This window comes from Neospora caninum, chromosome IX (genome assembly GCF_000208865.1).
Source record: "Neospora caninum Liverpool complete genome, chromosome IX".
NCBI classification, from domain to species: domain Eukaryota; phylum Apicomplexa; class Conoidasida; order Eucoccidiorida; family Sarcocystidae; genus Neospora; species Neospora caninum.
The window spans coordinates 2,448,967-2,471,455 of NC_018390.1; the positions used below are offsets into that span (position 1 = coordinate 2,448,967).

The window sequence follows — 22,489 nt, forward strand, 5'->3', positions numbered from 1 at the left end:
TGTCAGCGACGAGGAACCTGAACAAGACAAAACGTGGACGAGAGTCGGTGAAATTGGACTTTTCAGATTAAAGTGATGTCGCAGCGAACGGCGGTAAAGTGCTCCGCTTCGAAGGCACTCACGGCTCAAGATGTAACCTCCGACCATGTTTCACACAGGATCCGCAAAGTGGTTCTGACAACGTAGAGTGGAGGCGCGTGCGAGTTATCTGAGAAACAGAAATGTACAACTGAAGCGGTTGCATTTGCTCCTGTTACCCTACCCCTACCGATTGAGTTAAGAACAAGCGGGGAACTAACCCAGCGTTGCTTTCCCTCCGCGCTGCTGTAACCTGGACGCGGTTTGCGTGTGTGTCGTCTGACGGCAAGTTATCTGAGTAGCAAAGGCTGACGTGGGCATTTCCGTGAGTGTCCCCAGTTTCCGGAACATCGGTATGGAGGGCAGAGTTGCATGCAGTGCTGCATCCAGCGGGAGTTAGTGTGATTTCCTCCTCCAAGGTAGAGTGTCCCTCACCTACGGCACCAGGACTTCCAAGGAATGGAGTGGTGCAGAACCCGGAACCGTCTGACAACGATGGGTGTAAAGGGAGCTGGGTCTCCGGCGCGACGTGCAGTGGATACGAATGTGAACTTCTTGCTGCTGTCTGAACTTGTCGCGTCGGCGCCTTTTCCACAGTGTATCCATGCAGACTTGGATGAACGCCACCAGAGGGGAACCCACTGTTGTCGTTAGCGCGGGCACTTCCAAGCAGCTGGACTGCGTTCTCACTTTGTGGCAAGCAGGCTGAAGCTGCTCTCCGTGTACATCTACAGGGCGTGAAGGAAGTTCGTATCTGGCCCTGGGAGTGGCGACGGGGAATTGCAGCACGCGTGCCACGGCGATGGGAAGAAGGAAATGCCGAGCTGTCTCCATGAGGAGCTCCATCTCCGGGGTAAGACCCGCGCACAGGATAACCACTGGACGTCGAGGACGGAAGAAACACACTCGGTGATGTGTGGTTGCAGATGGGAGCTTCAGGCCTTGAACATCTCCCACGAAGACCGAAACCACGAGCGACGCACTCTGGCGCATGCGAACAGAAGGAAGGCCGACTACCCAGCCGAAGATCGGGATGCACCGTCCCCTGCACTGAGACAGCCGCACGTTGATCACTCCCAGAAGGCCCGCTGCTGTCCCTTCTGTGCGTCGTTCCACGACGGGCGTGATGCTCGCAAGAGGGCTCTACAAACTTCATGGTGAAATCGTCTCGATTTGCCCAGTCCAAGAAACCTTCAGAGCACTGCTCTTGCTGTTGAGCCGCGGGCAACCCGTTTCTTGGTTGCCGACGGCCGCCTGCTGGGGCGGACACTGCCCTCCACAGCACACGGGGCGAACCGGAAGCCGACAACCCACGCCTCGACTTGTGTCTCGACGGCAGACGAGACACCTGACACTGGCCGCATGCCCAGACGCTGGACAAGTCAGAGGGCGACGCAGTACTTGTGGAGGCTGTGTGGAATCCAGGATGCACCAGGCGCTGTCCGTCGCAGCGCGTCGGTGGAGCGAGGTCGCAGGCTTCACGAACTAGATTTGAATTCTCCAGAGCAGCGCCGCCCTCTGAGCCATTTAGCGGAACGAAAGGCCACGAGTGTGTACTGACACCAGACGAGGCCGGCCAACGTTGGTGGGCCAGTGAAAAGGATTGCAAAAGAGGGGGAGCAGAGGTATATGCATGGTTGTGGCCGTGAGTCGTTTGTGGCGTTTCGCGGTGGCGCAGTGTTCTATGCGAACGAGGAGTTACGCTTCTTCCTCTCTGGCTTCTTTCCTGGTGCCCGACGGTTGGAAGCGGCTCGCTAGGGAGAATGTGCGAGGTCATGTCCGAGCCTGTGTTCGTCGCGGGCATTCCAACAATGGACACCGACACGAGTGGCGACGAAAGTGTGTTTCTTGCAGACGCAAAAACTCCCGTTGCCTCAGCTCCTCCACCCACGCCCAGCGAAATAGTCGATGGGCCGGTTCGAGTGATCGCAGTGGGGAGCCCGTGAGAGCAGACGTTCACAGTGATGTGGGGCAGAGAGAGAAGAGGAACGCTGGCGGGTGCCTGCGCTGTTGACGGGAACGGCGTGACTGAGGGGACCACATGATTGCACGATAACCGTCTTGACTCACGAGACCACGACTCAGTCGCAGAACCGCATGCATTTGGAGCATCAACATCGGGAGGCACCGTGAGATACGGTGAAGCTGATTCCGTGGGCACTGGGAACCTGTGAGACAAGGCAACCTCGTCAGAATATCCGGGGCGAGGGCCAGCGCCAGCGGTCGTGGTAGGCGCCCCGACCCAACTGCAAGAAGGGGTCGGCCGCATAGTAGCACGCGCGAACCCGCCGCCAGCCCATCCCGGGCGTTTCCGATACCACGGCTCACATCCAAGAAGGTCATGGTCAGATTCTGCACAATCTGGGATTTTCACCCTAGTCCTACGCAAGCAAGTAGGGCTATATAGGGTCCGCGGGCAATTCCACCAGAAAAACGTCTCTTTAGTTCTGCCTTGCGTTCATGTCCTTTGTCTCGCCTCTCCCCTACCACATCGCTAGCCCACCCCGCACACTCTTCGGCCAGCGCTTTTGTTCCAGGTCGCACAGAAAAGCCGCGAGCACACTCGATAGGGAACAGTTGCTTCACTTTGGGCTCGACTGCGGGCGATCATGTCAGTCACCGAGTTCTGGCCTTTACGCTGATATGCTCGCTGGGAAGGTTGTGAGAAGCCTGCACCGAACGCGGAGGACCATCCACTCCAAAAAGAATCTGGAAGCGTCGCCATAAGAATTCGAGAGTCCATGGAAACCCAGAGCTGTTCCCTTCACCGGTATCGCTGCCTATATCAGGCTTGCCGCTTTGGGTGCATTTGGCCGTGACTCATTTGGAGACGAGGGGAGTTAAAGGAGACTTGCGTCAGCACCGTTGCATATCTTGTCTCTCAGGGGCCTTCGCTAGTCAGACGGAATTCGACGGCGAGAGGTGCCTCGCTATAACGCGAAAACACAACTCTGACTCTTTTCCGCTGTGGTGCCCGGGTGGCTCCAAGGATCACATGGAACGAGAGAAATAGGAAGCGAGACGAGCGAAACTTGAAGGTCTTGGTCTCCCTTGCCAGTGCAACCTCGTGAGATTCGGGCCTAGGTCTGTCTTTCCAAGACAAAATGCGGGAAGGGTGCGTGATATCAACATGGGAAGGAGAACTACACACACAATTCAGACCAGAATCGAAAACACGAGGGCAGAACCATACACAAGGTACATTTTTGGCGTGCTCGGACTTGGGAGATGACGCAGACGATTGTTTGCGGGTCACCGGAGTAGCCGTCCGCTGCCCGTCACCATGGTATTCGGTACGCAAGAAATAATCACAAAAAGGTAGCACACGGAGCCCAGACCACATCGAAGCGGTTCTAGGTAAGGACTTGACACATACGATATTGAAAAGTAGGTGTATCACAACGTTAAAAAGGAGGGAACAGTCTGTTGCTGTGGACGCGCCGTAGTCAAAAAGTACGGGCAAAGTTGACCGCGTCCATGCTGTGTGCTGTAAGTGTACTGGCGTGGAGACAGGGAAGCAACACTTATGATTCCTTCCCACCGTCGTGTTTTCTACATTCGCAGTAGCACAGCATGAATACATTCCTTCTTACCGTAATTCAATCGTTGTTGAGTCAACCAGACCTGTAAGCTCTCAGACTGCAGCACATGCAAGAACCTCCTGAGCAAGACATCAACAAGTCGCGTTGCACGAACCACCGAGCACAATCGCGGGGAGACAGCCGTTGCCCCCGCCCTTTTTGAAATAAAGATGGGAGCATGGACTTTTTTTTTATTTGCCGGCGAAGAACACAGATGTTTCACGCGGCCATCGTATTCATAAAGGTCGTTTAAGGTGAATAAATAAAAGGGTTGACGCTCTTTTGATGGGCCACAAATCCGAAAAGTAGATACTCTAGATAGGGAAAACGCCGCCTGTATCCAAGCGTCGTGAAAAAATCTTGTTTCTCAAGAGCAAAATTGTACGCTGGTAGATTATCAAAACGCGTCAGAAGGTTCTTGACCTTTTTCTGCACTCACATGTTGAAGTGAGCATTCGATTCAGTATTATATATGGTTTCAGACGATAAAGAATTACGCTGCAACCTGACTCTCGGTGCGTCACCGAAATGGTTCTTCCGCGGGTCAACGAGGCAATTGAGACCCTATAGGAGGAAGTGCTTTTTATGGACACCTCGTACAATTGTGTCTTTTCATGTAGGGGAATATATGCACCCTTGATAGGTCGTTATATTTGTTTATTGATGTCACATTGTAAATGGAGTGGAGAGGTTGGATTGCCTGCGCCTCTCTCTACCGCCAACCAGCAAACTATTCGCGATAAAAAACAAAGCGAACGTACACGAAAAACAAATGTTCGTGACACTAAAAACAGGTGGTACACGAATGGTTCCCTACACAGGAGGTGGTGCACGACACAATTCCGATTGGTTCATTAAATCACAACCGCTGCAGGGGAAGAATCTCTTTTGATGCCTGCGTCCTCATCGACAAATGCCTCAATTCCGGGGAGCACGCGATTAACTACAATGTCAGACAGTGTGTGTAAGACTGGGTCATTTTCCACAAAGCTCACAATGTGCGCTGCGACTTCGCCTGCTTGCTCCTCTTCTTGGGCTCCTTCTAATCGTTTTTCCCCTCCTGACAAATGTGGCTCAACAAGCGTTTTATGGGCATCCTTCAGTAACTCTAAAGTTGGTCCGAGGTGTCTGCGGAAAAACTGAGAGAGGCGTCCCAAAGCAGGATCAGATGATGCAAGGGCCTGAACCACCTCTCCGGTGGAGATATCCGTCAGATCCGGGCCGTGCCTAACCAACAAATCGTGCACAAAGCGTTCGTCTTGCAGAATCAGCCTACTGACTATGATCTGGGCTACAGTCAACGGATTTACAGGCAGGCTTCCACCCCTGTAGTGTTCTGCAGGAAGCAGCATTGTGCCCGGTAGAGCGGAAGCTGCCACATTTGTCGGCGAGATATAAGCATCAGCTGTTGAGCTTGAAGAAGGCTGATGCCGCGGTAAAGGAAGCATCTGTTGCTGAAATGGTGTATCCGTATGGGCAAGCCTGTAGGGTTGCTGGTTGAGTCTCGAGTATTCCGTCCACGGCGATGGTTGCACAGGTCCCCCTATTGGCGGTACTACATTCACTCCGGGAAAGTGAGGGACAGAAGGAATCGTTGGGGATGCCTCGGCCACGGAATCTGAGAGCAAAGATAGACGCAATCTTGCTTCGCTCCTAGTTAACTCTCCATTGTGGACCCCATCCGCCTCATACCTTTGGTAATTCTCGGGACGGAGGGATGTTGACGGAGGTCCCGGCATCTGTTGTACCCTGGAAGTTCCTGTGACAATCTGTCTCTCTAAAGAATCCGCTTCATCTCGCACGGTTAACGAGCCCATTCCCATGGGGGGGGCTGGTGTATGTAGTTGCTCTTTGGTTGATGGAACAGCAGCAGACGAATAGGGAACCGCGGCTACATCGTTAGCTGGCATAGGCCCTGCAACATCATCGTTTAAAGCGAGATAAAAACACATTGTTTCCTTGTGGTTAAATGTATTTCGCGGCCCCACTTGAGCTCAGCTCTACATGCTGTGTGGTACATGACGCGTCGTGACTGCTTGTGAAATGCGTCGTTCAGAAAATGTCTCTGAAGCCAAAAATGTGGTACCGCAAAGCTGGGAACCAGCTGTAAGCACTAACGCATCTATGGCCGGTTGACTGTGTCCGATCTAGGGGGCGCGTTACTGTGTGTCCGGTTTGTGCACCCCCGGCTGACTATATCTGGAGCATTCCATAAAGCTGGCTCGTTGTGTGTTGACAGTCAGATAGAACTCGGTTGTGAGTGCTGCCATTACCTCTAAATATCACCCTCGAACAACACGATGCGCCAGGTGCGTCGACATCAGCAAGCAGGTGGGCGGGAGAGGTTACTCCGGTAAGAAATACAGCAAGGCAGCTAGAGGGTCTGTTACTCAAGCCGAATCGGAAACTCAAGACAGTGCACTAAACTTACACTTTCCCTTAAACATTTAAAACGGTTCATGAAATTATTACGAGTTTGATCCTGGTTCCGAATGAACGCTTACCAGAGACGCTTGGAGGAACTCGCGGCATCCAGGCAATGTGTGTGCTGGTGAGATGAGATATAGGGACCCTTGCTTGACCGTGTCCGCCCGAACTAGCTGGGTTAATTATGGAGCGAGTGTCCGACTGGAGAGACGAGGGGACTTGTAGAGGCCCCGTTGAATATGTCGGAACCGCATACAGGTAGGGAGAAGGGCTATAGAAGGTCACTGGGACCGTACGAGCGTGCCCTGACAACAGAAGGCACGTGAGAAGAAGTGAAGACGTTCGTTTGAGTGTAGCAACGGCGCCATCATGTCACTGTTTCCCCCGAATCTTTGCTACGGCTACTATAGACCTTCGTTTGCAACATCACTTTCTTGAGGGACCCTCGAGATACATCAGAAAGACCGTGCTCGTAGTGCTCTGCTGTGTCACTTTCGTTTGTTGACATAGGTCCTGTGGACAAGGAGTTAGTTACCAGGAACAACAACTCATGCTCACTCACTATCTGGTTTTACCAGAAACAAGCATTACTACAAATAACGAAATTGTGTGGCCGCTACAAGCACCGCGCCTGCCGTGTGTCTTCCCAAGCCACGTGGCCTTCGAGAGCTCCCGTCCAAAACATGTGAACAGCGGCAGGCCACTGTGGGCGAAGTGCATCGTCTTTCAGCTTTTGCGGATGTAGGGCAAATGTCGCGACTTATTCTTGTTGGGTAACTGATTCCTTGTCCGTCCCTCGTGTTAGCCTCAGAAGATGATAATGCTGGCTGGCCTCGTCGCTTACCTCCATTAGAACACCTTCCGGTGAGGATCCAGATACACGCGACTGCCAAGCCTAATCGGAGGAGGTGCCGGGCATATTCAGTGGAAGGGTAGAGCACTTTGCGCACCATCACTTGAATGAGCGAGAACACGCGATTCCGCGTTCTGAGCCGTTGCGGTCTGACCACCGTCAGATAATGCAGCAAATGGATGGCCAGAAATGACACAAAGGAGAAAGGCTTTTTTAAAAAAGTCATGTTCTCGATACCAATTCGCACAGGACAAGTAGATGTTGCACACGGCAATGCAGGGTGATCAAGCAGCCTGAAAGTGTTGTTATTCTCGTTACGTATGTGGGACCGATTGATTCCGGAGCACGAAGACTGGAGCGAGCAGAGCAGAAACTCATCTTTTTAAATAGATTGCGGTTACGACAATTGGACGCGTACGAACACGGAAAAGAAGACAACAGGGAAATAAAGCCCTACATATTCTTCTTTTCCTAGGGGCACACTTTCCACAGTCGCTAGTAGCATCAAGGCTGCCGGGCACAGATGCCTGGCCTGGAAGGCGAACGTGCACAGATGCGGGGATGCCTGCAAGGAGGGCGGGCACAGTTGTTTCGCGTGGCAAGCCTGATGGCACGACGCCTGGTTCGCAACCGTAAGTCTCCCGAAACTGTCTTCCTGATTCCTTCACGACTGCCAGCAAATCGATCGCACCAGAACGAAGCACAAGCTTCACTGGCCTAACGACATAATACCACATCAACGAGGCAGCGGCTAGGCTACCATGTAGAGTGTACTGGTAGTGCTGCACTGTCGCAGCCGTCAATCTGCTCACCCTCCTGAAGCTGCTTTGTCACCGGTTGAGGTGTTCCTGTGAGGCAAGAGATGCGCTACCTCGCTCAGGCGGAAAGAAGACGCTTGCTCGTGTCCCTAGCACTGAACGGATAGTTCCTGTGTAGGTGTTCTGTTCCAAGCTGGTGCATGTTTTCCATCAGATGTCCTGAGCCACCAATCCGCAATGGTGTCGCAAACCTTCGCTACAAAGCCGGACACATGCTGTACAATCGACCTTTGTGGGGGGCACGCGCCTGTAAAAAAATCGCATTGACCAGTGCAGCAGGAGAGACGGTACGGATTAAATTTGCTGGCTCGTGGACTTTAAACCACCTCGGCCGAGGAAGTTCAAGGTCGCGGCGAGGCTCACGGGCGAGCGCTCGAGTTCCACGACCCATCCGATTTCAGGTGGGCCAAACTCCTGTCGCAACCCGTTACCCCTGCTACGAAGCCAACCACCTCGAGGGCGCGCCGCCACGCACAGAGCATTCGAAAAGACTCGCTTCTCGATACCATTTCCCAGCTAAGGCCATCTCGAGGCGGGATCAAACCTGTGCACGGCCATGGAACGAGATGCCAGACAAGGAAAGAGGGCTCGATCAAGTCTCGGCTGGAGAGGCCTGCATCGACACTAGAGAAGCATCTGGACAGTGTATGTGGGGTAGTTGGACGGCGAGACACGGGGCGTTCTTGACTGTCTCGGTTTTGCATTGTGTGGGTAGGGCATAAAACGCGGTTTCCAAGTAACGCCTCGTTGCTGTATTTTTTGAAACTCTACTGTGCAGATTCTCAGGAGCCGTTTTTGTGGCCTGGAAAAAAGGCCGGGAAGCTCGGCCTTACCTCTTGGTTGTCTTGTCATCACCCCCGATTTGCGAGGCAGACAGCCTGCGCAGCGTGGCAGTCTCCTGGAGACAGGACACGCACCCACCGGAGTTGTCGCGCTGGGAAGTCATCTTTTTGTTTCGGCACTCTTTTTTCAAGATCTTCTGGTTGATTGGGTGTCTTTTCTGGCACTCAATAGTGACGCGGCGTTCGTTTTTCCTGAGCCGTTTTCATCTCAAAACGTCTTTTCCCGCGTGATGCCACGGCTACACTGAACGGTGGACACAAGCCTGTCTCTCGCGGGTTTTTGCGGAGAGACACAGCTTCTCTTTGTGTCCCTACAGTTTTTACAGTTATGAATCAGAGGTTGCATTCCACATATAGATGCACAAGGTTTCACAGTTTACTATTCCGCTTCTCCGTCGGTCTCGAGGCAACTGCTCTTGCCCTGCTCTGCTGTGAATCAATTCTATTTGTCGCTGACACAGAAAGGTGCTTCCAGTTTCCTTTGCCTTTACCGCTGTACGTGCTTTCTGTGCTTCGAGTGTGGCGATTTCACTAGTTCAAAATATTCGCCGTCCTATGCGAGTTATGCGCCTGTGGTGAATACTCCCTTGTGGCTCTGCGGGTTTCTCTACGTGCCCATCGGCACTGCGACGCGTAAAGCGGTATGTCCTGACTGGATCGGTTACACGCTTCCTTGTATCGGAGACCCGATGGTGCTCCTTGCCACAAGTGCTCTGGGATTCTGCCATGCCGTGTGCCTGGCACGCCGCTCCCCTCTGTACACCTGAATCTGTCTCTGCGCGGTCGAGACACTCCCCCACTTGGCCTGTTTGTTGGCGCTGCGGTTCGTAACGCACTCTAGTTTCGCTGTCAGTTCTGTTCCACACGATGGAGCAGCCCCCGACGAATCTTCCGTCCGCTCCACGTCCTTCCTCGCTGTTTCCCCAAGCTTGGTTGTCGCCCGTCTCGGAACTCTGTTCAGGCCAACAGGTTCCGTTACCCCTTGAGTCAGCGCTTTCTCTGCTGGGCATTGTCACGTCTGCTTTGTTTCTTTCTCTGCTTCTGTGGCGCTTCCGCAAATTGCGGCTCGAACGCCTGCCTGTCGAGGCGGACCTCTCCCCCTCTGTGACTGCCGAAAGGGACAGTCACTCTCGCCTGGCATCTGCAGCCGACGCGACCGCCGCCGCGGCGCAGGGTCGCAGCTGCGCCCGGGATTCCCCCAGCGGAGACAACGCGGGCGAATGCCAGCGGTCCACGGAAGAGAAAGCAGGGGGCGAGAGAGCGAGGGGGGACACAACACCATCATCCGACAGCTTCGATCCCTCCATTTCTCAGAGGGGCTACCGTCGAAGCCGGATCGGCTTGGCCCTCCACATCTTCCTCTACGCTTCCATCTTTTGTGCTCTCCTTCTGCTGCTAAGCCTGGTTGCTATAGAAACCTGCATTTCAGTGGAAAAGAGTGATATGCTCTGGCGAGACAGAGCAGTGAGCTTCATTGTTGTATGGATATTTGTCTTCTCCGGGCTCTACGGTGAGAATGAATTGTAACAGCCGCGAAACTGCGATGGACCGGTGAAACCAATTGCACCGGACAGATGCGAAGGTGATCACAACATCTGCATCTCCACATGCATGTACAATCATAGGTGTCCGTCATTGTGCTCAACCACAATGTCTTCTTCGATGAAGGCCCCCACAGAGCAGTGGATATGGCGAATTCCGCTGGCGGTCCCTGCTGCGCAGTCCTCTCAGCAGCGACGATGGGACGACTGTGTGGTTGTACTAGGCTCATTCGCTACGAAAACGCCTTCTCCGTAAAATGCCGCATATATATATATATATATATATATATATTGAAAACATACTTACATGTGCTTGGGGGCCTGTACTCCTCTGGGCGTGTGGGCACCTTCACAAGTTGTGGTGAGGATTTGTCGCTGCCGAGGAACCTCAGGTCGCTATGACTGAGTCACGCGTACGTCCCAAGCATGATTTTAATTTCTTCCCTTCCTTCCGGAATAATCCAGCGAGTGACCACCTGTCTCGAGACGACGAAAACGTCCTCGTCCTAACGTAGCTCTCCCAAAGAACGCTGGGTGGGATACACTTCTTACGGAAGATCTGTCTGTACGCGAGCGCGAGAGAGCCTGTGGCGTCAGCGACCTCCTCGGTTCTTCTCTGGGTCTCAGCCGTGTGGTCGCCTCTGACAGCGTCGAGCTGATCACCGTCGTGACGGACCGCTTCCGCATGCGTTCTTTCTTCCAGGTCTGCAGGTCTTTCACACCTACCTGCCGTGGTTCTTCCGGCTGCGCTGCCCTCTGTCGGAGGCGACTTCCGTGTGCTTTGCGCGCGAGCCGAGTCCCCTGACTCACAGAGATTCCACCACAGCGCCAAGCGATGCTGCGTCTTCGCTGTGGCTGCCAAAGAAGAGTGCCGGAAACTGTAGAGACGAGGACACGACAGCTGGTCTTGACGAGGTAGAGACGGAAGAGGATGAAGACGAAAAGGAGGTTTTGAATGCGGAAGCCCCAGATTCCATCTCTCGGCTCGTCGCCCGGTAAGTCGTGGGACCACCACTGAGCTAGCTGCAGCGTATGTCAAACAGAAGCTAGAATGAATCCACTGGGGAAATGCACTCGTTTTGCACGCAGCAAGACGGAAGTCGGAGAAAGTTGACGTCCTCTGCACCGACTCTGCTGGACCCACAGAGAGCGCCGATGTATGGATTTCTTTGTCGTCGAGTGCGGGATATCGTGTGAGCGAGTCACGGTAACTCTGCCGTGGGGATGTAACCCGGTCCAACAAAGTTTTAGATGCTGACCAGTTTGTGGGCACGATGGCCTTGAACTGACATTTTGTGAGCGCATGGGAATGTACGACAGAATCGAATATACGGCTCAATTCAAAAGTCCACACCTTCAGTCCTCCCGCGTGTTTGCACGCCGTGATCGTCTTAGGACCGGCCTCAGCTCCAGCGTTCCCAGTGTTTGCTCCGTGCGCCTCTGACCCCTGCAGAGCTCGCCAGGAGATCTTCGCGTCTGCGCTTTCCCTGTTCTTTGGCATCACTCGGGTGAATACGTCAAAAGAGGGGAAAGACGCGCAGCCATTTCAGGAGGCGGTCAATTCGTCTTGGCTGTCATTGGTACCAGTTGAACGAGTTAAAGTGATGACGGGGTCTGTTCCCTCTGGCTCGATGCCGTCGGAAGCCAACTTGTCGAAAGACTGGAAAGAGTCAGATCCGTGTCCAGTCGGCATTGACCAGGAATGCTGCCGTGTGGTATGCTGGCAAGGCCGACGGCATGTCTATTGCCCAGACGCAGGGCGGTTCGTCCTCTCCAAGAGTGAGCTTCCAAAGGTGAGGAGCACCACCGGACAGGAATACCGTTCCGAGTTTGCCCGCAAACGCAGTTGGCTGTAGACGCCTCCGGTGTGAACGGGGACGGAGAGGCGCGTGACATTTCGGAGACGTGTTTACTGAAGATCGTGAGAAACACCGCGGTCACAAGCTACAGTAGGCCCAGCTCGCCGGAAGTGCTGAGAAGCTGCCAAGATCTACTCGTTCACGCGTAGTCTTCGCTGCGCAGGCTCCAGCAGGAGGAAGCTCCCCTCTATAGCATGCGTCACTATGTGGGGTACAGCCTTCCAAGTGGTGTCGTCCAGGGGCAACGACAGCTGACTTGCATGCAGGCTTCGTGGTGATACGGGGCGTTCGCCGCCCGCTCCTTGGCTTACTGCAGGCAGAACGGACTCGGCAAGCGGTAATCGAGGTGATCAACCGAGGAGGCATTTCGCCTACGGAAGCCATCAGACGACTACGCCAGTTTGGCGTGAATGCGGTTCCGGTAACGCTGCCGACCCTGGCGGAGGCTTTGAAAGGGTGAGTCGTCTGCGCTGCGAGACGGTGTTCTGGACTTGGCGTTTGGTCTGCTATCCCTGCTCGCTCTCCTCTCTGCATGTCTGGGGAACTGTGGGAGGATGCACGTGTGCGGCCTGGCGTGTTGCCCCATGTCCCACTTTGCTTTCATGATCGAGTGGTTTTTTGTGGAGTCTCGCTGGCGTGGCTAACTCGCTGGACGCCTGCGCAGGAGTCTGTGCTCCACATCCCATGCGAATGTACAGCTCCTGGAAGCACCGGTGCTGAGGTTGCCGCCGTCGTGGGTTCTCTGTGCGGCGTGTTCTTCAGGGAGCTTTCGGACGTCATGTTTCTTTTCCAGTTTCTTCTGGTGTGCAATTCGTTCTACTGGCGCTCGTACCTGGCGTCCTCGATCTGGGCGCTGCTGGCGGTTTACGGCATTCTCGCGAGGGTGTGGTTTGCTCGCAAGAGCCAAATCAAGGTCCGGCGTCTGGCTGAGCAAGGCGACGCGACGCTCGTTCCTGTCCTCCGGCAAGGCTGCTGCGAGAGAGGCACATTCGAGGATCCCCTACGGATTCCTGCTAAAGAACTCGTTCCAGGTACGCGGCCTGGCGAGGGGCCAGTGAGGCCTGCTGACGCGTTGCAGCCAGAAGGTTCGTCGACGGGTTCGCAACTGGTTTTTAGAACGGAGGCGAACCTAGGGCAGTGAAGCTCTGAGTCTCTCGTCAGCACAGTAGAACAGGACGTCTTCGGGCACCGCTGCTTGCGTGTGTGGTGTCGTATCTGAGTCGTGTCGTGCGTATTTTGGGGTGTTCTCCGCGGCCGGTGCTGCTCAGGTGATTTGGTCCTCCTGACTCCGGGCACGTGCGTTCCGGCGGATCTGGTTCTCCTCGACGGTAGCGCCGTGGTGGACGAGAGTGAGCTGACTGGCGAAACAAAACCCATTCAGAAACTTCCATGGCTGTCGCGTCGGCCGACAAAGACGCAGCGAGCAGGGCGCCAAGAGGAGTGCAAGGAGAGGGATTGCTCGTCTGCGGACAACAAGGACGTCCCCTTCTCCGTCGATAGGCCGAATATGAGGAAGTCGATTCTTTTCGCTGGTGAGGGCTCGATCGCGAGTACTGCCGCCATCGTACCGCATGCGTGGGGCTGATTGGGGTCACCAGCCGGTGTCCCCCACTCGGGAGATAGGCGACCGGGTTCGAACACGGCATGGAACATTTCCGACGAAGGCCGGCTGCGTGTCCATGTGATTCGATGCAAACGTCAGGCACGCACGTGATTTCCTCTGCGGGCTCGAAGCCGTCGACATGCCTGCGCTCTGGTCGCATCGTTCCCGACTCGCCCCTGGACTCAGTGCCCGTCGGCGTCTCCGCGCCTGCGCAGGACGGCACTCTACCGTCTCTCCTTTCTCCCGACACGTCGCCAGCCTGCTTGGCAGTGGTGGCGAGGACGGGCAGCAGCACGGCCCGGGGGTCACTTTTGCGGCGGACGCTGTCGTCTTCCCTCTTCCTTTTCAAGTACGACGCCCAGCTGCCGGCGGTCTTCCTCATCATGCTCTGCTACGCCGCGGTTGTAATCGGCATCCTTTGCAAGTTTTCGCCGAATGCGACCGGCGTCGCCGGATGGTTCTACGCCATGGGCACGTTATCGCAACTGCTCCCGGTGAGAGGCAGACCAAACGTTGCGAGTTTCGATCGTCTTGAAGGCGGGAAGCCATGCGGGCCGTTCTGCGCTTAGAGCGGGGTCCATGGGCTTTAAGCATCATACGCGCGCAAGAGGCAGCACATTCCGGACGCTACGGCACGCTTCGCTGATCCCTCTCGGATTCACCTAATCCGGCGTTGACGAAATCTCGTCTGGTGGCACTGGCAAACAGGCACCCGCGCGTCTTCGCGTAAAGCCTCCTCGTTTCACCCCCAAAGTTTGACCGACGTGTCCCATCGACGCCGAGCAACTCGTGTGTGGCCAGGCAGACGTCTGTCGCCAGCGATGGCGCGCCTGCATGCACGCTCTGTAAGGTTGTCGCGTTGGAATGCGCAGGTGTGGACTCCCGTCTTGATTGCGCGGGCGCAGGCTGCCTCCGCGCAGCGCCTTCAGCAGACAAAGAAGATCCTGACACTCGCGCCTCAACGCGTGGCGGTGTGCGGCAAAGTCCGCGTTGTCTGCTTCGACAAAACAGGCACCTTAACGCAGCACGGCATGCAGTTTGCTGGTAAGGCGGTTTCGAGGATACCCCTTGGGTTTTCCGGCAGCACGAGCTCCGAGGCGTGTCACGAGCCGGCAGGAACTCCTCATCGGCACCAGTCGCAGCGTTTGTCGGTAGGATTCAAGGCCATGTCAGGTGCAAATGTCCCTCCAAAACACGGCTGGCGATTTGCCATAGTCATAACCATCATCTGCAGTCTCGATTGAAGGAGGAGGTAGAGGAGGAAGCGAACGCGTTTTCACTTTTATTGGCTGTCGCCAGACGTTCAGCAGCTTACCGGCGGGGTCGTTGCTTGTTCCCGTTTTTACCAATGTAGGGAAAAATCGATGTCTGCTCACCTGCCTTGTCAATCCCCTGATCCGATTTACAGGTGTCCTTGCCACCATCCGGTCTTCGCCACAGTCGTGTCCCCAGCTGCTGGGCCTCCAAACAGACCCCGGGAGAGGTTCCGGACCAGCGGAGTCGGCGGGCGCCGTGCACGGTGCACAGGCGTCTGTAGTTTCCTTCGAGAAGAGTGTGCGACCAGTCACTGCAGCATGGAACTGGAGCGTCGATTCCATGGCCGTTTCCGAAGACGCGGGTAAAACAACCCGAGCGCCTTCCCTCTCCCTGCGCGCCCCGCAGTGCCTGGGCGACGATCGAGGTAGGGGCCATTTGTGAACGACATCTCTGCGAGCTGTTCCATAAAGACGGAGCGGCAATCGCGCTTGTTCGAGAGGGGTGTTTTCTCTTGTGCTCATGTCACCCCATTGTAACTTTCAATCTGAGTCGCGTTCTCAAAATGTGCCGGCAGTGAGCAATCTGCTGAAAGCTCAAAGGTTCCAATTGCCCCCGCGCGAGCACGGAATGGCTGGCACGAACAATGAGCAGATCAGAACGCGGCATACTCATGCCGCAGCCCGTCAAAACTTCAGTTGCGTGCACACGCGTTGGTGTCTACGTGGTGATCCTCAGACGTGGAAAACGATCGGCCAAACGACACGCAAACACTGGAGGAAGAGATGGCTGTCTCCTCGGAGCTAGACCAGAACCTCTTCTTGATCGGCATCTCCACGTGCCACGGGTTGACGTTGAGCGCGCCTGGCTTCTTGCTGCATCCGGCCGAGCTGCTCAAGCAGTTCGATGCGGAGAGCAAACTACCGGGCCATTTTGGTAGCGGAAAGCCTCGTGGGTCGTCCAGGTTAGCCGAACGAAAGGACGAAACCTCGGAGAGCGGCGGCCTTTCCGTCCATCTGAAAGACGCCCAAGCGAATGATGACGAACGCGACGAGACTGACGAGGCGGACGTGTTTTTGGGCTCCGACCTCGAAAAAAGGTGAGGCAACTGAGTCCTATTGACACTTTATGGGAAGGTGGGAAGCAGTGCTAGCAGGGTACGTCTCCGACTCGTTCTGGTTACCCTAACGCTGTCTGCTGTCAGCGACGGCCCGTCCGACTCAACACGAATGCTGAAGCGCGCCAGCCGCTGGCTCTCCTCTCATAAACGCAGTGAAGGTTCCACCAGGTGTCTGACGCGATTCCTGGACTCCTCATTCACTTCCTGCCGACTGGGTGACATGCTGCTGGCCTCAGGATGGTGCATGCCACTGGGTGGCGCCTTCTTCAGATGGCGCATGGAGAGGCGCAGGAAACATCCGAATATGGGGAGCAGGACAGGCCTTGCCGATGGATGGTTCCCCCTCAGTTCGAAGAGCGCGTCATGGCTCGACGAGACTCGTGGAAGCGTCTCTCCGCTGCTGGCCGGCAGGACAGTTCGTGCCACGGCGAACAGTCGGGAGACAAGGTGGCCGACAAACTCTTTCTTGAATCAGGTAGGAACAAGGACGCTGTGCTGCGCTTCGACACAGGAAGGGGGTCCGCATGCGACGGGAGGCTCCGTGACATTTATGGGGACGACCCGGGGGCGATCGAGTCGGCCAGGAAAAGAGGAGACAGGAGACACAAAACGCGGTTCTTCCTCATTTGTCAACATTCGGTGTTCGGTTTCTCGCTTTCGGCTCGGCCAAAACGAAGGGTGGGACGGCTGCGTTGGGGCATACGAAACCTCAGGGACAGGATACGAGGTTCCTGCGGAGTCGAGTTCCTGAAAACGGCGGGTGTTTCCGTTCCCCCTTCTTTTTGCCCGCCCTCGCTTCGAAGATGTCAGTGTCACACGTGCCCCTGACGCCTACTGTGTCTGTACATATATTTTCAGGTGCTGTGGAAGTTCTACGCATCTTTCCTTTCGATTACTCATTGCAACGCATGAGCGTCATAGTTAGACGCGGGAGGCGTGCACGTGGTCTTGACTTGAATGGGAGTTTGCCCGACAGTTCACCAGGAGACGAGGAAGCGGTGGTCTTCTGTAAAGGAAGCTACGAATCGGTTGGTCCGCTCTGTACCTCTGGACTGCCTGCTGACTTCACCGCACGCTGCAACGCCCTCGCGCTACAAGGCTTCTATGTCCTGGCTCTCGCGTACAAGCAGGTATCGGCGGCCAACCCTGAATGCTTGGTTCAGGACAGCCCCCGGCATGAGGCAGTCGAGCGCCACCAACACGCGAAGCCGGCAAGGTATCGGTCGCGACACAAATCCAGACGTGGGCTCCGACAGCCCCCGGCTACGATGCAGCCAGAGCACAGCTGCGCCTCAGAACCAAATGCGACGGGGACAGCTCCTGACGGGTCAGACGCTCCGGCCTATCCTCCGGGATCTTGCATCGCTTCCGGTGTCGCTCTTGGGCGTCAGAATGACGGCTCAAGGTCGCCTAATGTGCCTAACGTTTCCCGGGAGTCGGTCGAAAGCGGGCTCCACTTTCTAGGTTTGATTCTGTTCCGCAATGAGCTGAAAGCCGACGCTGCAGAGGCAGTTCGGCAGCTGAAGCAAGGTCGCGTGAGACCCGTCATGATCACAGGCGACAGTGTCCTAACAGCCTCCTGTGTGGCGAGGCTCTGTGGCATGACTGCTGGACAGTTTCCCTTAGACTGTGCATCCGTTTTCGCCGGGAGCAGCTGTAGAATGCGGTCGCAGGGGACCTACGCGCTAGACGCTGACTCGGGAGAACAGCCACCAGCGGAGCCACTCACTGGCACTGCAGCGCGCGCGGAACCTGCGCCGTGTTCAGCAGCAGTCCCAGAGTCGTCCGTCCGAGACACATCGTCTCACAGCTCACCAACGCTGCTAGTGGCGGAATTTAAGAACCCGGAGGATCCCCAGTCTGGACTAATCTGGCGCGATGCGGAGACTCCCGATCGCGTCTTTGGCGAAGCCGATGTTTTTCAGGGCCTACCAACGGTACGATGGGACTGGAAGCTGCGTGGGCAAGGCAGTGTCGCCACAGGCGAAACGGACAAGCGTCGTATGCTCTGCTAACACAATAGAACTTGGATACCAGCAGTCCAAGTCGTAGTATATACTCCCCAGAAAAAGGTCGTAAACGGGCAAATGGTGGTAACCTCTTTTCCTTGCCGGTCTCTCTGTGCACGACGGTAGACGCTTGGCTTCTCCGGTAGGGTCGTGCGTAGGCTTCCCCTGAGTCAAGCGGGGGCGATCGAGGTGCTTTTTACTCGTGCATGGGTATTGTTCGCCTGCGCAGCCTGCGGCATCGTACAGCGCGATATAAGGATCGAGTGTCCGGTTTCCGTTTCTTCCGTGGAAACGTTTCTGTCCAAGCTCACACGCTTTGTGGCCGCGTCATGTTTCTGCCGTTGTCAGGCCGGCGGCATGTGCGATCTAGCCGTGACGGAAAAGGTCATCGAGTATCTTGCATCTACACCAGTCAGTGCACCCAGTGTATACGAGCGGGCTCCGTACGCTTCACACATCCACCGCGAGGACACTGGGTTCCCGTACGGCTCTTCCCGTCGTAGTTGCCTGTTTGCCCCCTCATATTGCACGAGTGATGGGGCCGACATTGACGCGGAAGAGCGAGCCTCTCTCTTGGAATCAGGACACGCCGACGGCTCACTGAAGCATCCCAGGAGCTACTCATCTGGTGGTGGAATCGTTCCACCGGAACATCGCCGACCCTGGGCGTACCGGCTCTTAGCTGCCCTGGGGTTTGGTGCCCGACGACGACGCTCCGGCGACCTGAAGGAGAATGGAGTTTCTGCATTAAGCAGGGGTGAGGGCGGGGACCAGGTATCTCTGCTCGATGCCCTTCTCATGCGAATCAGGATTTTCGCGCGCATGTCACCGCAGGTAAGTGCCGTGGCCTTCTCCTAAGGAAAGCTCCGTTCCCCCGAAAGTGTGACAACGCAAGGTCGAGCGGGTCTCTGCCTGGTATGTACACCCCGGGCAGTTTCTTTGCAGGTCTGCCCGAGGCTCGTCCACCCCTGTGTTTGCTGCGTGTTTTGCTTCGTACGCAGGGTAAGAGACGAATCGTGCTCGCGTTCATGCGGCGCGGCTTCGTCACCTGCATGTGTGGCGATGGAGGGAACGACTGCGCGGCCCTTCGTGCCGCTCACGCAGGTCTTGCCTTCTCAACGGTACGCTTCGCTTGTGCATTTTGCATGCGCGTCTGCAGTGGCGTCAAGCACGGCAGGCCGCAGACGCGTCAAACACAAGGCAGACCTCAAAAATATAGTTGTCAGCGCCACGGAATTACACAGTGTGCCATTGTCCATTTGCAGGAAGCTCGCGTTGCCTCTTGTTCATGGGCCTGCAAAGGCTAGATTTGTGGTGCGCACGCCAGGTCTGTGATAGCCGACCGCATCTCTGTATGTACACGCCAGAGGGGTAGGGGACGCCCTCGGTGGAGATTTCCCAATCTGGTGCGACGCGGTCTACCCCACAAGAGTATTTAGTATTCCGTGTCGTTTTTTTGACCGTCCACGGCTTTTGCGCAAGTTGACACATTTGCCAGTTCTGCCAGATTTTTTGTGAGACAGTTCGTTACCTAAGCCTCGACAGGTTCTCTTGCGTGGCCTTTTGGCCAGATCGCCCTCAGTCTGCAAGCATCGTATGAGGCGTTCTTTGTCGGGGTGTTTCTGTAGCGGTCTGCATCCGTGCTTGCTCCGTTCACTGCCTCGTCGCTGCAACCGACAGCTGCGGCCGACCTTCTCAAGTACGTTTGTCTGAGCAGTTAATGGAATTCAAAGTTTCGCTGTCCTATGCTACTCCAACGGCTTCCGCAGCACTACTCTTGAGCCTGGGAAGCTCCATATACGCGAATGCTGCTTTATATCCATCTGTTTCTCTACCTGTGTATATATATGTCTCTGTGAGTACAATAATCAAGCAGTGCATGACTGTAGTGGCCATGTAAAACGTGCTTCTGTGCCGAGGCGCGCATTTTCTACGATCTCTGCATATCCTTTCTCGTGGATGAAATGTTTGCTGATAGTGTGTTTCCTTGTGAACATCGTCAGAGAAGGCCGGTGCAGTTTGGCCACTGCTCTTTCCGCGTACAAGTTCTTGGTCGTGTACGGCGTCCTGCTGTCCTTCGTCAAGACGGTGCTCCTCATCTGTGGAGGCGGATCCTGCATGAGCCAGGCCATCTACTTTTTAATGGATGTCGCGATTCTTCTCGGCTTGAGCAAGGTCATGGTTCGCGCCAGGTACTGCATGCGCCGCAAGCGAAGGGACAGCGAGGCGCTCCTCAGCTGAACCCAGCTAACGAGGCTTGCTTCGGTTTTCCTCGCAGGGACCCTCGCCGGTAGCACAGCCGTTTCACCGATGCAGTAGTCGCTCGCGACGACTAAGCCCGATTTGCACAAGGGGCTGCCAAGCCTACGGAGGCTTTCAACACAGAGACAGGCTGCTATCGTTAACCTAGCTCTGGGCGGCGGATCGCGAGTGCGTAAAACTGCTGCTGGCTTAGCAGCTTGGCGCCCTCTGAAAGATCGTCACGAGTGTGTGCCTTGTCTCCTGCCACGTCAGACCCAAAGAAAGCCTACGGATCCGGTCGCCGACGTCCAGTCTCCTAGGCCCCACGACTATCGTTTCCGTCTGCGTCATGTTATTGATAGATTTCCTCTTCATCGTTTCTCTCTACTCACAACTCCGTACTGCCGGTCTGGGCGTGGACGTGGACTACCAGGCAGCCCTTCCCCCACAGGCTTGGTGGATGCGGTACGTTCATGCCTGGTTCCAAGTGCACCGCCGGATCTCGTTAGGCTCGCAGCAACCTTCCGACGCTGAATCTTGTCGCCGTGTGTCTTACCGGTTATCTGCAAATACCCATAAATGTACCGCGAAAAGGCGCCCATGCAGTTAGGTCCCTCTGTTGCTTCCCTGGGTATGCAAGACCTCGCTCCGCTTTTGCAGAAGCACAGAAATGAGGAAGAGCCTGGTTGGCTGCGCTTGAGACCTGCGAGGACAGGGGAGGTATCCGTCAAGAGAGGCAGCGTCGGCGGCGTGCTCAAGAACAACTAACCAACTGACCATGGTGCCGACCTTCGTCAATGTTTGCCTGCCTTCAGGAGCGACACGTATGAGGCGGCGAGCTGCGCCATCTGGCTCTGTGTGCAGCTCACTAATACGGCCTTTGTTTTCTCTTTGGGCGGCATGTTTCGGGATCGAGTTTACCGGAACCGAGCCCTCATCATGTAGGCAAGGTCAAACGCAAGGGGTGGAAACGTTTTTACGGGCATTTGAAATGTAGGAAACGTAGTCAAAGTAGCGGCCAAAGACTGTTCTGAAGGTGCAAAAAACACCTACGAAGCTCAGCTGTTCAACACCGTACTCCAGATCAAGAAGTTCGAACACGTACGCACAAAACTTTGAATGGCATAACCCGTCGCGTACCACCTCTGGCTCCACGTCCGACTGCCGTCGTTTCCCTCGCGGCGTTTGATGCATGCGCTCGACGCGTAAATCGCACTCGACATCTGCCGTCGTCTTGGTGATGAGCATCGTGTTCTGTCGAGTGAGCTTGTCCCTTTCGGCTCACCCAGAGTAAGTGCACTTTGTTTTCAACTGCCTAGATCGTTCTGTTGTCTTTTAATCCTTTTTCATTACTCAGATCCACTGCAGTTTTGCAGCTGTTTTTCATCGCCGTCACTTTCCTCCCGACGTCGAGCATTTCCTGTGTGATGCGGATTAACTGTACCGACGCTGCTTCCCGTGCTGTACGGCTACCAGTTCCAGCATGGATGGCCCGTCCCGCCGCTGGGATGCCTCTGTACAATCCGCGGGGTCATAATATCTTCCCCTTGACCTGGAAAGTAAGTGCGACTAGGCTATGGATCCCCTTGCGGATGCAGCGACTACTCTGCTGTCGCTTTCATTTTCACGTCGCACAGAGGAAAGCTTGCCTCAAGGGAACAAGGGGGTCACATATTCCGTCGTGCGCTTCCGCTGACGGGGGAAGAAAGTTTAACTGGGTATGCTGCTAATGCAATCTGGTTCTGGTGAATGTGGGGCGACACAAAGGAATGGCTTGGCGGTGGCAACATCCTAAGATGGACCATTATATAGCTCCTGCGTTGTTGCTGGGATGTGGTGTTTGGCAGGTGCAACTCACGATTTTATCTCTGGCAAATGCCACTGTCAACATTCTCATGGCGAGGTTTCTTTTCTCTGCCGCATTTCTCAAGTTCCTTCGGACTTACACAAACTGTCCTGGAGAGTCCGATACCCTCAAGGTTTAACGGGGCCTGCGACGATTCCTCCACTCGAGGCAGCGGCAGGCCAACCTGGCAATCGAGGGGCTGACTAAGGTGCTGCGTATTGTCTTCCGTTTGTTCACGTGTTCATATGCACAGCGGCGATTGGCGCGACTAACCCATCCTGAAAGCAACTCCAATTGCAAACCGATTTGTTGCGTAGTTCGTCGATATCCCAAAATGAGAGGCTCACTTCTAAATCCCCGAAACCAAACGTGCGTCGTACTCGAGAGACACAGACCTGCACATAAGCATGTGGCAGC

At 55.3% G+C, this 22,489-nt stretch overlaps 3 protein-coding genes across 3 annotated transcripts; 1 reads left to right on the plus strand and 2 right to left on the minus strand.

Annotated features, from left to right (window-relative positions):
- Positions 1 to 322: 322 nt before the first annotated feature.
- On the minus strand, positions 323 to 2,347 carry NCLIV_041430 (hypothetical protein; the record flags this gene model as incomplete). Its single annotated transcript, XM_003881052.1, has 1 exon — positions 323 to 2,347. A coding segment is annotated over one exon (2,025 nt), but the record flags the coding sequence as incomplete, so codon positions are not given.
- A 2,166-nt stretch (positions 2,348 to 4,513) lies between these two features.
- On the minus strand, positions 4,514 to 7,039 carry NCLIV_041440 (conserved hypothetical protein; the record flags this gene model as incomplete). Its single annotated transcript, XM_003881053.1, has 3 exons — positions 4,514 to 5,574; positions 6,164 to 6,391; positions 6,931 to 7,039. 3 exons carry the CDS (start codon positions 7,037 to 7,039, stop codon positions 4,514 to 4,516), a joined length of 1,398 nt encoding a protein of 465 aa, XP_003881102.1.
- Positions 7,040 to 9,466: 2,427 nt separating this feature from the next.
- On the plus strand, positions 9,467 to 22,211 carry NCLIV_041450 (cDNA FLJ39191 fis, clone OCBBF2004669, highly similar to Homo sapiens ATPase type 13A4 (ATP13A4), mRNA,related; the record flags this gene model as incomplete). The annotated part of the gene is made up of 20 exons (XM_003881054.1): positions 9,467 to 10,109; positions 10,844 to 11,135; positions 11,594 to 11,933; positions 12,316 to 12,455; positions 12,762 to 13,030; positions 13,268 to 13,531; positions 13,702 to 14,096; positions 14,475 to 14,646; positions 15,011 to 15,283; positions 15,595 to 15,955; positions 16,213 to 16,451; positions 16,898 to 17,913; positions 18,334 to 18,819; positions 18,987 to 19,106; positions 19,614 to 19,684; positions 19,989 to 20,177; positions 20,500 to 20,691; positions 21,042 to 21,167; positions 21,584 to 21,785; positions 22,074 to 22,211. 20 exons carry the CDS (start codon positions 9,467 to 9,469, stop codon positions 22,209 to 22,211), a joined length of 5,928 nt encoding a protein of 1,975 aa, XP_003881103.1.
- Between the last annotated feature and the right edge of the window lie 278 nt (positions 22,212 to 22,489).